The following is a 15,194-nucleotide window of genomic DNA, read 5'->3' as shown; positions in this document are numbered from 1 at the left end:
ATATATTTTTTAAATAAATATACTTCTTTGAAATTATATACACTCGATATTTAAAATCAATTAACTCAATTTCATTTTGCTCAACATGATATTTTTTTCAACCGAACATGTAGAATGTGATGCCAATCCCCTTTGAACTTTCAAACAAAATTATTTTGAATGCAAATTGTAAATCAAACAGGCTTTAACAAATTATTAAAAATTAAAATAACACAAGTTACATTTTTCAAAACTCACGTTATATATGTACTTTAGAAAAAATTATCACATTTGCGGGAAATTTGGGAAGCGGTGAGGCGCAACGACACCGTATATAAAACTAAGATATTTATGTTGTACTATCTCTTCTATCTTGGTGTCTTATTTGGATAAAGATTCCGACAACCACAAAATCTCTTTTTCACCCTTCTCAAGGGAGTGTAGCAAGAAAATAAAAACCTCTTTTTCCATTTCAAAAGTTAAAAATGCCTTGGCTTGTTTATCTCTCTTCACAAGTCACCAATTAAATGTTACATCCATTTAAATGTCATTTGATTTATATGAAATCAAAAACTAACAAGTGTAGTTTATCTATTAAACTTTAAGGGAATATATATATATATATATATATATATATATATTGGGTAAACAAAAGGCCTAAGCCAAAGAAAACAACAAAGAAAAACCAGACAAAACTAAATTCTACACATCACTTCCCTGGACCTATTGACACCAGTAAAGTCACCAAGAAGAAGATGCAGAATACCAGGGGGAGGATCCCTCCAAAATTGATACGTAATGTAATCATCTGTATCCAACATGTTATTCGCCAACCAATCTGCACAGACATTTCCTTCCCTATAAGAATGCATCAGAGTAACTGATCAGCTTCTGTTGATCCATGTCCGTATACGAGTAATCAGATGACACTCACGGACTGCCGGAAATTTAGGAACTAGTTTCTCTGCAAAAGGTGTGGAACTAGTTCCCGATCAAAATTGTTATAGGCGAATGCGTGAATTTTTTATCCATCTTTTGCATTTGATCCACACTTTTTTTTTCTTCATAATTAAGTTGAACATAATTTCTCCTGCGAAATTGCATTTAAGAAAACAATGTTATTTTGTTGGAAAAATGGAATTGTTTTAACTAACGCGTGTTTCTGTTTTAAGTTTTGATGATATTAATATTAATTATTTTTTGAGAGGTAAGTTGAGGCAAGCAAAATACTTTTGAGTATGGGTGGTCCTAAATTCTAATTTTAGCCATACTTCAAATGGAGAAAACTGGGTTGAAGTTATATTTGTTGCACCATTACACACTCGAGTCACATTTGTGATTGCCATATGCAAGTCTTAAAAAATATGCAGTTACTCCTATTAGTTCTGCTCAAGCCCTCACAACACCCCCACAACCAGTATTTATTTAAAGCCCTTCTTCAGTATTTTCTCAGCACACAAGAAATGAGGAACCTTCTTCTACCTTCCCTTTTTTTCTACCTTCTCCTTGCTTCATTCAGTATGTCCGAAGCCAAAAACAGACAGTGGCAGCTTCTACAGAAAAGCATCGGCATTGTGGCCTATGTTGCACCGACACCGACACGAGACACGGGATACAATACGACACGACACTTCGACAAGCTAATTCTAAAAAATGTTAGATTTTGACACATTAGGACACGTTTTGATATTAAATAATATTTTAAATTTGTGTAGTGTATATTATATTTAATATTCAATAGTTTAATAAAAAAATGAAGCTAAACTTCTAATACCTATAAATTTTGCAAAGATACATAAGATATTCCAAATATTTATATTAAACTCAATAAATTGGTAATCGTAATCCAATGAATCTAATAGTTTGAACTAAAAATGCAACATAATACAGCATTTGATCCTTTTTTGAATCTCTGCAACGCATGTTGGAGTGTCGGAAAGTGTCGGAATGTCAGAGAGTGTCGGAAAGTGTCGGACACGACACGTCAGAGTTTTTGAAGTGTCGGTGCTTCATAGATTGTGGCCATGCACATGCAATTACTCCATAACGACCGTGTCGTCATTTTCGACCGCACCGACTTTGGCTTATCCAACTTAGACTTACCCAATGGTAAGTCCCGCCAAAACCAAAGAGAGTTGGTTGTCAAAGACGATTGCACTGCTCACTCCGTTGATTACAACGTCGCTTCCATTACATTCTGGCCACTATTCGTAGAAACCGATGTTTGGTGTTCCTCCGGTTCGACGGCTCCCGACGGTTCCCTAGTTCAGACAAGCAGGTACAACGATGGAGACCGTGCGGTGATGATTTTCAATCCATGCCCCACATGTGATTGGCAAGAAATTGAAGGTGGACTTGCAGCTTGAAGATGGTACACCACCAATCACATGCTGCCAGATGGAAAACAAATCGTTATTAGTGGCAGAAAACAATTCAATTACGAGTTTTATCCCAAGAAAGGAGTCACGACTACAAACACTTGCAGTTTACCTTTTCTAGTACAGACCAATGATGTTGGCGCTGAGAACAACCTTTACCCCTTTGTTTTCCTTAACGTGGATGTCAACCTCTTTGTCTTCGCCAATAATTGTGCTATCTTATTCAACTACAACGACAACAAGGTTGTGAAAACATACCCTACGATACCAGGTGGAGATCCCAAGTATTATCCTAGTACCGGTTCAGCGGTGTTGCTATCTTTGAGGAATTTACAAGCGCCGTCTGTGGAAGCTGAGGTCTTGATTTGCGGTGGAGTTCTCAAAAGGTCTTACCAGCAAGCAAAAAAGGGTCAATTTGTCAGAGCCTTGAATACGTGTGCTATGATCAAAATCACCGACCCGAATCCCCTGTGGGCTATGGAGACTATGCCGGGTGGTAGAGTCATGAGTGACATGGTCATGCTCCCTAACGGCAATGTTTTACTCATCAATGGAGCGTCTGGAGGGACTGCCGGGTGGGATTCGGGTCGAAACCCAGTTTTGAACTCGTTTCTCTAAAAAACAAATGGTAAGGTTGGGTCTCGGTTCGAGTTGCAAAACCCGACCACCATCCCGCGAATGTACCACTTAACTGCCATTTTGCTTCGCGACGGTAGGGTCCTGGTAGGTGGGAGCAATCCTCACATTTTTTACAATTTCACCAATGTGTTGTTTCCAACGTAACTGAGGTTGGAAACGTTTTCTCCTTCGTATCTGGAGCCTCGATTCTTTAATATGCGTCCAAAAATTGTTGTTCCCAAATCCCAAATCAAACTCAAATATGCTCAGAAGTTGAATGTTTAATTCCAGGTGAAGGGAAAATTAGCCAAGGATTCGGTTTCAGTGACAATGTTGGCGCCGCCTTTTACAACGCACTCGTTCTCCATGAATCAGAGGTTGTTGGTGTTGGAGCCAGACAATTTGAAAGGTGTTGAAAAATCAACGTATGAAGTTGAGGTCACCACACCTCCTTCGGCTATTCTTGCACCACATGGTTTCTATTTACTCTTTGTGGTCGACCATGACATTCCAAGCCAGGGTATTTGGGTCCAAGTGATGTGATTTCTTCGGTCATTGCTCGACAACATAGTTTATTTGTATGTTTCTTTACATTAATCTTTGTTTTCAATGTCAATGAACTAACTCGTACATGAGTTCAGTCATTAATAGTGTAGTAGTGTTGATGGGTTTATTTAGTTTTAAACAAGGTTGTCGGTTTCTATTCAAAAGAAGTTTGGCTATAGAGATGATCTCAGAAGGCTGTGACAGGATTCACCCTTTCTTATATGTACTCCTATACATGTAACTATTATTCGAAAATCACGCTAACTAGAAACTAGAGAATGTAACTAACACCCAAAGCAACCTTTTCAATTCCCTAATCATTGTGCCTAAAATTGGTAGACAGCATTCAGGCTTGCATGAGAAATAATTGTACAACTTAAAAAGTAAACACATTTTTACTTACCCATTTTAAAGACAAGATTATTTTAGAAAAAAGCTTATATCTCATATGATTGATCTAAACATTAAACAATAAACATACTTATTTAATCCTTTTAGAGTACGAAATTTTTTTAGTGTGATTACCTGCTATAAGGAAGTGCAAGTTGGTTAGACCAAGATGGGGGGGGGGGGGGGTACATGTGGGCTACTTTTTTAAGATTTTTTTTTTTTTGGTACACAACTTTTAAGATCCTTTGTGCTAAGTTAGAAACCACACTGGGAATTCCTTGTTGTTCAGAGGGAAGATTGTGAGTAGGCCAAGCTTTAGATGTGAAATAATGGTGGCCCAATAGGATTTCTAGTCTTGTACCAAGGTGGGCTACATTACTAAGAAGTCGCCTTATAACTGTTGTGGCCTATCTAAATTTGTTCAAGGCTTTATATGCGCAATGTGAGTATTCAGGTTTTTGGGCCCAAACTCTGTCTACCCCACACCATACCAGCCCAGTACCTGTTACATGTCTAATTTTTTAAACACTGACAGCGGTCGGCAAATATTTTACCTATTTTACCTGCTTCTTCTCAATTCCCTTGTTCCAATCCACTCTGCAAAAGCAAGTTGGGAATAGGTGAGACTCTTAGGGGCGTTTGGTACAGGAGAAAATTTTTTTAACCAGGAAATAAAATTTGCAGAGAAATTGGTTGGAAGTTTTTTTAGCTGGGTAAGTTAAAAAAAAGGTGTTTGGTATGACAAATTTTTTCCAGAAAAATTGGGTGAATTTTTGTGAAAAAATTGGGTGAATTTTTCTGATGTTATGTTTGGATGATTGTAAAATATTGATGGAAAAGTGAATTAAATTTACCAAACTACCCCAAAAGTCTTGTTACACACCTATTAGTAAACTAATCAGGTGAGGGTTGACAAACTTTTTGAGAGTAATTTTATCTTACAAAAGTCTGATAGCTTCACCACCCTAAAGCAAAACAATTTTTCCATACTATCCATGGCAAAATTCTGCAACTAATATATGTGTTAAAAAATTGGATGGGAAAACATTTTTTTTCAAACCCTTTTAAAGTGTTCCTCCTACCAAACATGGGTATCTATTTTACCTTACCCTGGTTTCTCAGACAATTTTTTTTCTTCTCCTACCAAACAGCCCTTAAGTTAGCTTATTTTTTTCAATCATTTAATGTGGCGCCTTCCAACATGTCATAAATGACATCTTGGAGTAAATTTTTAGTGTAACACATTTTTATTAAAAAGGAAAAAAAATAAGGATATGAAAAGAAATAATCTTAAAAATAAAGATAATATAAATATGTTATTTTTTTTTCATATTTGATAAAAAATTTACCGAGTGATTGATATATCCGTAATATTGAAAATAATTCTGACATCTTGCACTCATGGCAAGCTTACCTTCTTCTTTTTTTAAATATTTTTTTTCAAGTTTTCTATAAATTATTATTTATAACATATTTGATCAACCATTCCTAAGAAAGTACTAATTTCTTTTGCTTCTGCTCAATTTTATGTCAACAACCCAGTGTAGTCAAAATCGAGTTTCTACGTAGAAACGGAAGGGGTAGTAGAAACGTAATTTGTAAAAACGAGACGAAACGTAAAGTTTTTACCACTTAAGGTCAAGATACAAAATTATATATCTATGCATGTAAAAAATAAATTCACATAAATCTCTACTCAAAATTTAATAAATAATTTCATATTTAAAAGATATAATTCACATAACTATATAAGATATGAGATAGGTTATTGTGCCTACTCCTATTTTACCTACTTTTGCCTACCCCTTTCGTTATCGTTCGATTACTATCTCATCCAACGATCCATATTTGTGATATAAAATAAACCTTTTTTTCTCTTTCTTTCTTCTCACTTTCTCCCATACCCTTTCTCTCTCCTCTCCTTAAAAGTCTAAAAACATTAAAAGAGAAAATTGAATTTAAAAAAATAGAAAATAGTTTTTTTTTTTTAAATTGAGTTTAGGTAAAAATGGTAAAAAAACGTAAAAACTTGCGTTTCTACCAATTTTACGTTTCTACACAGCGTTTTTACCTGTTTCCACTTACATTTTAACATGTTTTTTCACTGTGTTTCTATCGTTTCTATGTTTTTACGTTTTTGGATTAATTTTTGACAACAATGCAACAACCAACCCCAAAGATTGTATCTTTTGATTATTTATTGAGAAAAATGTTTATTTTTTTAAATGACATAACTTAGGGGTGTTCATCAACTGATCCAAACCGATTCAAACCGCGATGACCGAACCGAAAAATCGATAATCGAATAAACCGAAAAATAGTCCTCCCAAGAACATTCAGAAGTATCATTAGGTTCCCTCCAGCAAAATTGATACTAGACCCACTTAATATCCATGCACGTTCATAAGATGATGTGTATGCTGTTAACTGAGCTCCTAATGCAAGCATTGCAATTGTTCTCATGGATCCTGATATGGTTTCTTCATATCGCACCACTCTAATCAATTCATTTATATATTCTGGTCATTAGCAAAAAAGGACACAAGCTCATCATGAGCATCAATGGACTGGACCAAAAATCTTTCCAATGCTCAAAATTATGAGGATAGTATTTTTCTTATTAAAACCTTATACTGTAAGTCGTTTCTCAAAAGCATATTTTTTTTTCTTACATAAACTAAAATCATTTATTGAAAAACATTCAAAGAAAACCTCTTTCAAGGAGCGAGGAGGAATAGAGTCCTGTATGTGCTTCAACAAATGTATATAAGCGGCAGGAAGCACATCTGCACGGAGACGGACAAACTATCCTTTTATAAAACCAACATTGAAAACAAATATTCAAACAGATTCAAATTTCCACAAATATTTTATAATCAACCAAACGTGACATTAGAAAAATAACTCAACATTCCTGAGAAATATTGGCCTACCAAACACCTTTTAGTAATTTACACGAGGAAAAAAAATTTCCACCATATTCCCATAAAAAAAATATCTCACATATCCCTCTATATATATATATATATATATATATATATATATATATATATATATATATATATATTCTCTATTCATATTTTAAATAAAAAAAAATAAAAAATAAAAATAAAATATACAAATATTTTTTAAATGTATTGTTAGGGAGGATCAATTATGTACAAATTACAAATTGTACATTTAATTTTAGCTGCTTATCGGGGATCCCACATGTTTCTAATAGTTCACATCACTAATAAATTAGAACATGAAAGTGAGATTAACGATTAAAAATGAGTAAAACTTAAATGAAGGTAGAACGATCTTCCTTCATATTCCTATATAATAATACAATTTTTCTGAAAAATTTCAAATAATTGTGTAATTATATCTCACCTATCCCTATATATATATATATATATATATATTCTCTATTCATATTTTAAATAAAATATACAAATATTTTTTAAATGTATTGTTAGGGAGGATCAATTATGTACAAATTACAAATTGTTCATTTAATTTTAGCTGCTTATCGGGGATCCCACATGTTTCTAATAGTTCACATCACTAACAAATTAGAACATGAAAGTGAGATTAACGATTCAAAATGAGTAAAACTTAAATGAACGTAGATCAATATTCCCTCATATTCCTATATAATAATACAATTTTTCTGAAAAATTTCAAATAATTGTGTAATTAAAATTATTCCAAACACTATTACCTTTGAATAAAGGTGCAGTCCGTAGAGAGTCTGGTTCGTGAGTATACACAAGCCTGGATAACTTCTAAGGGGACAAAGCTGACCAAGAATTACATTTCTGTTCCTATTAGATATTACATTTCTGTTCCTATTAGATGGTTACCTCCGGACACAGATTGGGTGAAATTAAACACGGATGATGCAGCCAGGAGTGATGACATGGGTGCTGCTTGTGGAGGAATTATAAGAGATGAAAATGGTTATTGGATAGAGGAATTTACTTACTATACTGGCCATTGTTCAGCTTTTGTTGCAGAAATATGGGGCGTCCTTAAGGGTCTTGAATTTGCTTGGGCTAGAGGTTGGAGACACAGCATCCTAGTAAGTGATTAAAGCTCATTTATCACTTTTCTCTCCAAAAGTGGAAAAGCAGCTCGAGAGTCTCTCTTAGTGACTCGGATTCGAGCATAGTTACAAAAGAATTGGGAACTTCACATGTTTCATATTTTTAGTGAAGGAAATAGATGTGCAGATTGGCTTTCTAAATATCCTTTAGACTATGCTGTTGAGAATAATTTTTGTGTTTTTTCAAACCCTCTCCCTGGTATTTGACCTTTGTATTGGGCTGATTTGTCTTTGTCTTGTAATTTTAGAACGATTTTATTGAATTGATCTCTTTAAAGTGTTGTTATTAAGCTCCTTAGATTACCAAAAAAAAAAAAACATTATTTATTCAAAAAAAAGGAACATTATGTACAAAAAAAAAGGAACATTATTTATATAAACATTTTTTTTTTTTTTTTTTTTTTTTTATAAAAACTTCTTCACAATTTGAACCGGTGAACGACCGGTTGAGTTTGGTTTTGAAAACATATTGAACCGGTTCGACCCCTTTACAAAGCATAAATTTTATTTCGGAGGTTTGAACTATGGAGTGCTTGAGAAGCAGGAATTAGAGGCAACAATAACAATGTCACACAAGATCCTCTTCCTCTGCAAACCAACCTTTGTTCTCACTCTTAGTCTCAGACTTGGAAGATTGTGTACTATAAACTCTTGTCTTCATCATCACCATCATCATCGTCCACTCCGGTCTTCCTCTCTCAACATCACTCATCATCCAATCTCAATAATTAACAACAACACCACCCGCATATGGTGCTCCAACCACACCACCACCACCACCGCCACCTCCGCCGCCGAAAAAGGGTACCTGGAACTCACGGACGATGAACTGATGCGTCAATGCGAGATGGGTACCTTCAAAACCTCCGGTCCAGGTGGTCAGCATCGCAACAAGCGCGAATCCGCAGTGAGACTCAAGCACATACCCACTGGCATTATAGCTCAGGTTATTTCCCCTTTTACCCTTTCTCATCCTCAAAATTCCGTCTTTATCAATTTCTCATTGTGGGGTTGGTATTGTTCAGGCTTCTGAGGACCGCTCCCAGCATAAGAACCGCGCTTCCGCGTTAAATCGCCTTCGCTCTCTTATAGCTCTCAAAGGTGTTTGTTTCATCATTCTTCATTCATTGTTTCTCTCGTTCCATACTGTAGTTTACAAAAAATGGGTATCTAAGCATAATTAGTGAGTGCACTAGTTTAGTTATGAATTAACTTTCATAATTAGTGTCGTGTCAATACTTTATTGGTTCTTGGATTGCACCGGGTTTATGGATTAAATTTTCTGTAGTACTACAGTGCATATACTCTGTGAGTAAAAATAGAAATAAGTTGGACTTATGTGATATTAATAATAGAGAAGTCTTTGGAGTAAATGCAATTAGGTGTGTCATATTTTTCGAATTTTAGTGGGTGATGCATCCATTGCAAAGTACTACTATAAGTGTAAAGGTGCACAGGGCTACTTGACTTACGAGGGTAGGGGTGAGGGACGATGTACGCGTCTTACTCTTACATTATTTCACAGAGACTATTTCATGACCTTCCGGTCACAAGGAACTCCACCTTACTGCTGCTTTAAGGCTTGCCCTTACAGTATAAGAGTATTTAATTGTTTTTTGGTTTATGGAGAGATTTCTCCTAGTTTGAAATAAGTATGTCTTCACTAATAATTAGCAACTGAAATAAGTAAAGGGGTAATCCTGAATCTTATATTGAATCCCATACTGGAAGCAGTGTTTTAAAAACCAAACCAGTCATTGATTTGGATACACCTCGAGGTCACGGTTCAATTGATTTAACTAGTTAAATTGATGGTTGAGTTGGATAGTGTAATAAGGGATAATCATATGGAGACATAACCGGTTCACGGTTTGACTGGTTGAACTGGCTGGTTTGTTCCGGGGTTCCAAATGTTGTTCTGTAATGTGTTAATGGAAGGTGTTGTTTTCCCCTAGACATGTTCAGAAAATACTTACACTGAGATAAATATTCCTTTTAGTTATATTAAGCATTGATTTTGCTGATAAATAGCATGTTATTTTCTTGAGCTAGTCAGGAAGACAGTGGATCTTGATGCCTATTCAGCACCTCGAGAGCTTCTTCATATACTTCCTCCGAAGTCAACCATTAGAGGGTCAGATTGTGGTCCACAAATCGGACCTAATAACCCAAAATTTGCATTGGTATGTTCATTTGTGCAGCATGTATCTCTGTCCCTTTCTTTTTCTTTTTTTTTTTCTTTTTCTTCTTCTTCTTCTTTATCCTCTCATAATAATCATTCTACTGAAAATTCAAAACCGAATTGCAACTTAACTACATATTACTCATGGTCCTGCCAACAGGGAATGCAAGCTCTTTTGGATCTCATTTTTGCAGTTGAAGGATCCATCTCAGAAGCTGCAAAATATCTTGGGTATTTGATATATGCTTTAAGTATGATTTTATTTTTATTTATTTATTATTATTCTTAATTATTATTTTATTTATTTATTTATTTTTTGTTTGGGGGGTTGGGGGGGTTGTATTGAGTATGTGAAGCATTTTTAGTTACTATGATATTCAAGATTTGTAATTTATGATTTAGAGGGTCACTTGTGGGTGAAAAAATATCTTTGACCCAGATCTACATTAACTGTCTTTACTTGGTAATGAATGTATGCCCAAAATATGTATATAAATTTCATTATTGATATGAAAGTTGATAAAGGAAATAAATGCTACATTCGCTCTTCTCATTTTAACATGATTCAATTGCCCCTTTATGCTAGACTAATATGATATAATTTTAGGTATATAAATGATTATTTTAATTCCTGGATTACCAATTACATTTATTCAACCAGTTTTATAAATGTTTTGCTGTTTATTAATGATATTGCAGGTTATCTACCGGGGCATTGTCTCGGTTAATCCTATCTGATGATTCACTTAGAATGGAAGTAAATGATCTGCGGGCATCAAAGGTACACCATCTGGTGGATTCTCTGGAATAATAGCAGTATGCTATCTCATGATTTCATGCTTTATTAAATCAATTAAATGCAGAAAATGAAATTGAATTTGCAGATAGGACTTGTTTTTATCATGTTACATGTTAAAACTAATATATGCATATTAAACTGCTTTTCTAATAACATGACATATTTAAATCTTAACAACTATAATATTCTTCCTATATATTAGAAGCAGAGAGAGGAATATGGATAGTTGCAGTCTCTGGACAGAAATTCTCTAAATAAATGACACGTAGTGTTTTAGCTGTCTCCCTTCAAGGTTGTCTACTTTCTTATTGAACATTCCGTTTGGGATTCTTGTTGAACACTGGGTGTGTCATTTTAACTTGCAGCAGTTTCTAGTGATACATTCTAAAGGTTTTGACAGAAACTAGGAGGCTATGATTTTGATTATGAGCAGTTTATACAGTTATATGGTGTATTCACTGTATTCATTTACAATTTGTTCTAGATGCCTTTTTGTATACAAAATCTTGTATTGAAAAATATTTATTGGGTGACTGACTGATTTTTGGTAGCATGAAGAATTAGTTTTAGCTAGATATAACTGCAATTCTACCTTTTGAAATCCTTGAAAATCTTCTCACTAGGCTGAGATAGGTTCATGTAACATTAAAGTAAAAACTATCTGCTTAACAGATTTTTGGAAACAAGTATCGTTCACTCTTCAAGCACCAATTATGGGTGGATTTGTAATAACTAATAACTGGTGGTAACCAATAATGAGGTTTTGATCTCTTCGAAATGTATCAATTATCAAATGCTGAATGTTCTTATTCATGTCCCCTATTTCACCTTTGGTCTCCTCACTCCGTAGAGTTACCGTGTTAATGTATTATGGGTTTCTTAGAAAGACTGTATAATATGCTTACATTTACTTGGAGGCAGAGTCCATTGTAGGAAACAAATCTATATCATATGTTTGTTATAAATAACCTCATTCACCAAAATAAGATTAGAAAAAAATACGTTGTAGTGATGCATTTCTCTTACATTCAGTGGCTGAAAAGGATGGCCCGTTTCAACCATTTTTGCTACCAATTTCATCATATCTTTCTATTTGTTATAGTGAAGAAGACTCAAGTTTTGATGGAGATTATGAACTTGATGTATTCTATTTATTTCATTTTGGAACCTTGTATCTCATGGAATGCTGGGAAATGTACTTGGATATGGAAATGCAAGGCATCATCTTTTGTTTGGTATCAAAAGGGAAAATATTCTTGTTTTATGTATGCTTCCTTTTTCTATAATGTTAGTCATTAAACTACATTAGAATTAGTTAAGAGTCCTTCTCTTACGGTCAAGAAAAAAGATAAGAGTCCTTCTATAATACATCCTTTTTATATCGTGTTGTTATCTTTTGTTCTCAGCTTCCTGAGAAAGATCTATATTTATTTTATCTAACAAACAGTAACTGGGAATCTACTTTTTGGAGCGTGAACAGGGTATGAAGCCTCTCAAGTAGAACCTCTCGAGTTTCCATTCCATATGCAGGTACAATTTATTCTATCTCCTACTCATTCACACACCCACAAATTTGAGTCAAAATTTTGGGTATACTCGTGGAATAAAGAAGAAAAGAGAAAACCTTCAATCTAGGTTGTCAGTAGCGGCCTGTAGCGCCGCTAAACCGCTACCGTAGCGGGTAGCGGCGGTCGGCCGCTACAAACCGCGACGCTACGCGACATTAGCCGTAGCGGAAGGTAGCGGCGTAGCGTAGCAGCAATACCTCTACCCGCTACCCCCGCTACACCACTCCTATGTTGGAATTTGATGGAGAATCCGAAGATGATGATGATTTTCTTTATTAGTTCACTTCTTGTACTTGGCTATTTGACAATTTTATGTTCAGTTGTGTTTAATTTTGGATCCTTCCTTTATGTTCTTTGTATTTGACATTGATTGTGGAATTATGTGTTTGATTTTGTGTGACTTCTTATGTTTGAGCATTAATATTAAAAGCGGTATTGCCTTGTTTCTTGACTGTTAGTATAATATATGTGGAATTAATACTTCACCGTAGCGGTATTACCGCTACCCGCTACACCGCTATACCATTTTCGGGGTCGGCCGCTACTGGCCGCTAACTGCTATTGACAACTATGCCTTCAATATGCATAGAATTGGTCAGACAGTGGAAAATTAAGATGCTATCCATGTTGGTACTTGATACCCAAAAAAAGGTGCTTTCTTGATAAGAAGCTATTCTGAAATTTACTACAGGTGGAGTTTTCTTAAATTTCTGACCTATTCTATTAGTTCAAGCATAGAAACTTGACCCAGTTGCAGGCTTCGTGGCTGCATCATTATTAGTTAGTGTTAGAGATATATAAAACCATTAATGTAACCTCTCCCAATACTTTAAGGTTTTGAGTTGAAATAGTTCTTTACATAGTTTCAGAGCTTCAGTGACCACAAGGTCATGAGTTTAATCCTCACCACCCCTCACTTTCTAGTGGAATTAAAATAAGCACAAGGTAAACCAAAAATTGGGCCTGTGTAATATTCACGCTTCAAGCCCAAAGGGCTCTTCGTGAGGGGTGTATTAGAGAATAATATAAACCATTAAAAAGGCCCTCATCCAACACCTTAAGATTTTGGGTTGAAATTGTTCTTTACATGGTATCAGAGCCTCGGTGTTCTGGGTTCGATCCTCACCGCCCTCCATTTTCTTTGTGGAATTTCTTAGCATAGGTTGGCTGGTCTTGATGCATCATTCACCTTTCAAGCCTAATGGGCTCTCTTGTGAGGGTGTGTGTTAGAGATATATCAAATTATTAATGCAACTTCACCCAACAGTTTAAGCTTTTGGGTTGAATTGGTTCTTTACAGTTAGTTCATTTTCATTCAAGTGTTTAAAGAAAACAAACTATTTTACCTAGGATCTAAACTTGGTGCAAAAGAAAAGATAGATTTTAGTCTTTTATTTCCACTGCTGATCCAAACTACTTTTGAAGAATATGTAATTTTATAGCTTGATTGGAGTTATTTATGATATATTATTTTGTATGGTATTTTTATTTTTTCTGTTCAGAGTTCTCAGTTTGCTGTGTGGAGTTCATTTATTTGCGAAGAAAATTCTTTGGACCTGTAACAAGGTATTTTATCCACTGAAGAATTGAGGTTGAAAATGAAGAATACTGAAGCTAATGAGAGGGGAGTGTGGTGTTGAATTTTCAGATTGTAGAGAAGAACTCATTCTCCAGAACTCAGTAAATAGAGTTGAACAAAGCTGGTTGCTGTATGGTATGCTGAAAGAACATCAAGATGGCAACCTAAAATACAAGATGTAGTTCTCTGTAGATTTTTTAAACAAAGACAGCTATATTTATAAATTTCTTGACTTTCTGGCTCTGCATACAGTTTTTTTCCCGTTGTTTCTACAGTTCATCAAGTTGGCAACCTGGAATACAAGATGCAGATATTTGTAGATTTTATTAAAAAAATAAATTATATTTATCAATGTATCTTGATTTTTTTGTGGGCAATGTATGTGCTTTGCTGCCTTTTATTCTTTATTGGTTTCTTCAGCAAGATTATAACCAATCAATTTGTTCTTGTGATTCATAGATTCTGATCATATTTCTTCAGACACTCAATGGCTTCTACTCACAAGATGAATATACAACACCAATTCATTGGATAAGAAACATGTAATCATATTCCCTGGTTCGGCTTAACAATTTTATATATTGTGTTACTGTTCACCTTGAAGGCATGAACTTCACTTTGTGATTTTTATTGATTATATATATGTTTTGGTTAAAAATGCTTTTGATCCATTTTTTTTTTTTTTGTAAAACAATGAGTGAATTTTATTATATTCCATTAATATTTCCCCTCTCTTCTCATTATAATGAGACATACGCAATTTTTTTTTTTAAAATGTAAAAATAAAATTGCATTTTGATCCGGGTTCATTCGTCCGGGTATTACTAGCCAAGGAAAACGGCTGGCGGAACCCGGAAGGATCCTTACTCGAATGATTAGTTAGTTAACCCATGTATTGGAATGCAAGGTGGGCCCAACCACGATTACATGATGGTATCAATAACCACCCACGTTTAGAATAACTACCTAAGCAAGAGCTATATATATATATCAAGGATAAGGGCCTAAGATAGGGACTTCAACCATGTAGAATCCATACTGATGTTCACCCAGAACATTTGGCGC

The 15,194-nt window shown here is 34.8% G+C and overlaps 1 protein-coding gene and 1 pseudogene across 3 annotated transcripts; both read left to right on the top strand.

Annotated features, from left to right (window-relative positions):
- Positions 1-1,442: 1,442 nt before the first annotated feature.
- Positions 1,443-3,518, top strand: LOC133296712 (aldehyde oxidase GLOX1-like; annotated as a pseudogene).
- A 5,022-nt stretch (positions 3,519-8,540) lies between these two features.
- LOC133296704 (uncharacterized) lies at positions 8,541-14,694 on the top strand. 3 transcript variants are annotated; one of them, XR_009749535.1, is made up of 8 exons: positions 8,541-8,947; positions 9,027-9,102; positions 10,054-10,184; positions 10,344-10,414; positions 10,883-10,964; positions 12,463-12,512; positions 14,053-14,116; positions 14,199-14,498. XR_009749535.1 is itself a non-coding variant. In XM_061495759.1 (7 exons), the coding sequence occupies exons 1-6, from the start codon at positions 8,567-8,569 to the stop codon at positions 12,481-12,483; spliced, it is 762 nt and encodes a 253-aa protein (XP_061351743.1). In that variant the 5' UTR covers positions 8,541-8,566; the 3' UTR covers positions 12,484-12,512; positions 14,589-14,694. The 3 variants fall into 3 exon arrangements, 2 of the variants coding, with proteins under 2 accessions (XP_061351743.1, XP_061351741.1); XM_061495759.1 differs by lacking the exons at positions 14,053-14,116; positions 14,199-14,498 and adding an exon at positions 14,589-14,694; XM_061495757.1 differs by having other exon boundaries at positions 14,053-14,498.
- The last annotated feature ends 500 nt before the right edge of the window (positions 14,695-15,194 follow it).

Source organism: Gastrolobium bilobum, unplaced genomic scaffold (genome assembly GCF_033153095.1).
Source record: "Gastrolobium bilobum isolate Gb01-03AN ecotype WA unplaced genomic scaffold, APGP_CSIRO_Gbil_v1 utg6129, whole genome shotgun sequence".
Taxonomy (NCBI): Eukaryota; Viridiplantae; Streptophyta; class Magnoliopsida; order Fabales; family Fabaceae; genus Gastrolobium; species Gastrolobium bilobum.
Note: the sequence above shows the minus strand (reverse complement) of the source record. Positions and strands in the feature narration are given on the sequence as shown.

Bases quoted from the DNA above. Each gene is read 5' to 3' on its own strand.
- LOC133296704 (XM_061495759.1), top strand. From the start codon at position 8,567: ATGTCACACAAGATCCTCTTCCTCTGCAAACCAACCTTTGTTCTCACT. The intron at 9,103-10,053 runs GTGTTTGTTTCA...TTCTTGAGCTAG, and splicing joins CTCTCTTATAGCTCTCAAAG to TCAGGAAGACAGTGGATCTT. The intron at 10,185-10,343 runs GTATGTTCATTT...TCCTGCCAACAG, and splicing joins ATAACCCAAAATTTGCATTG to GGAATGCAAGCTCTTTTGGA.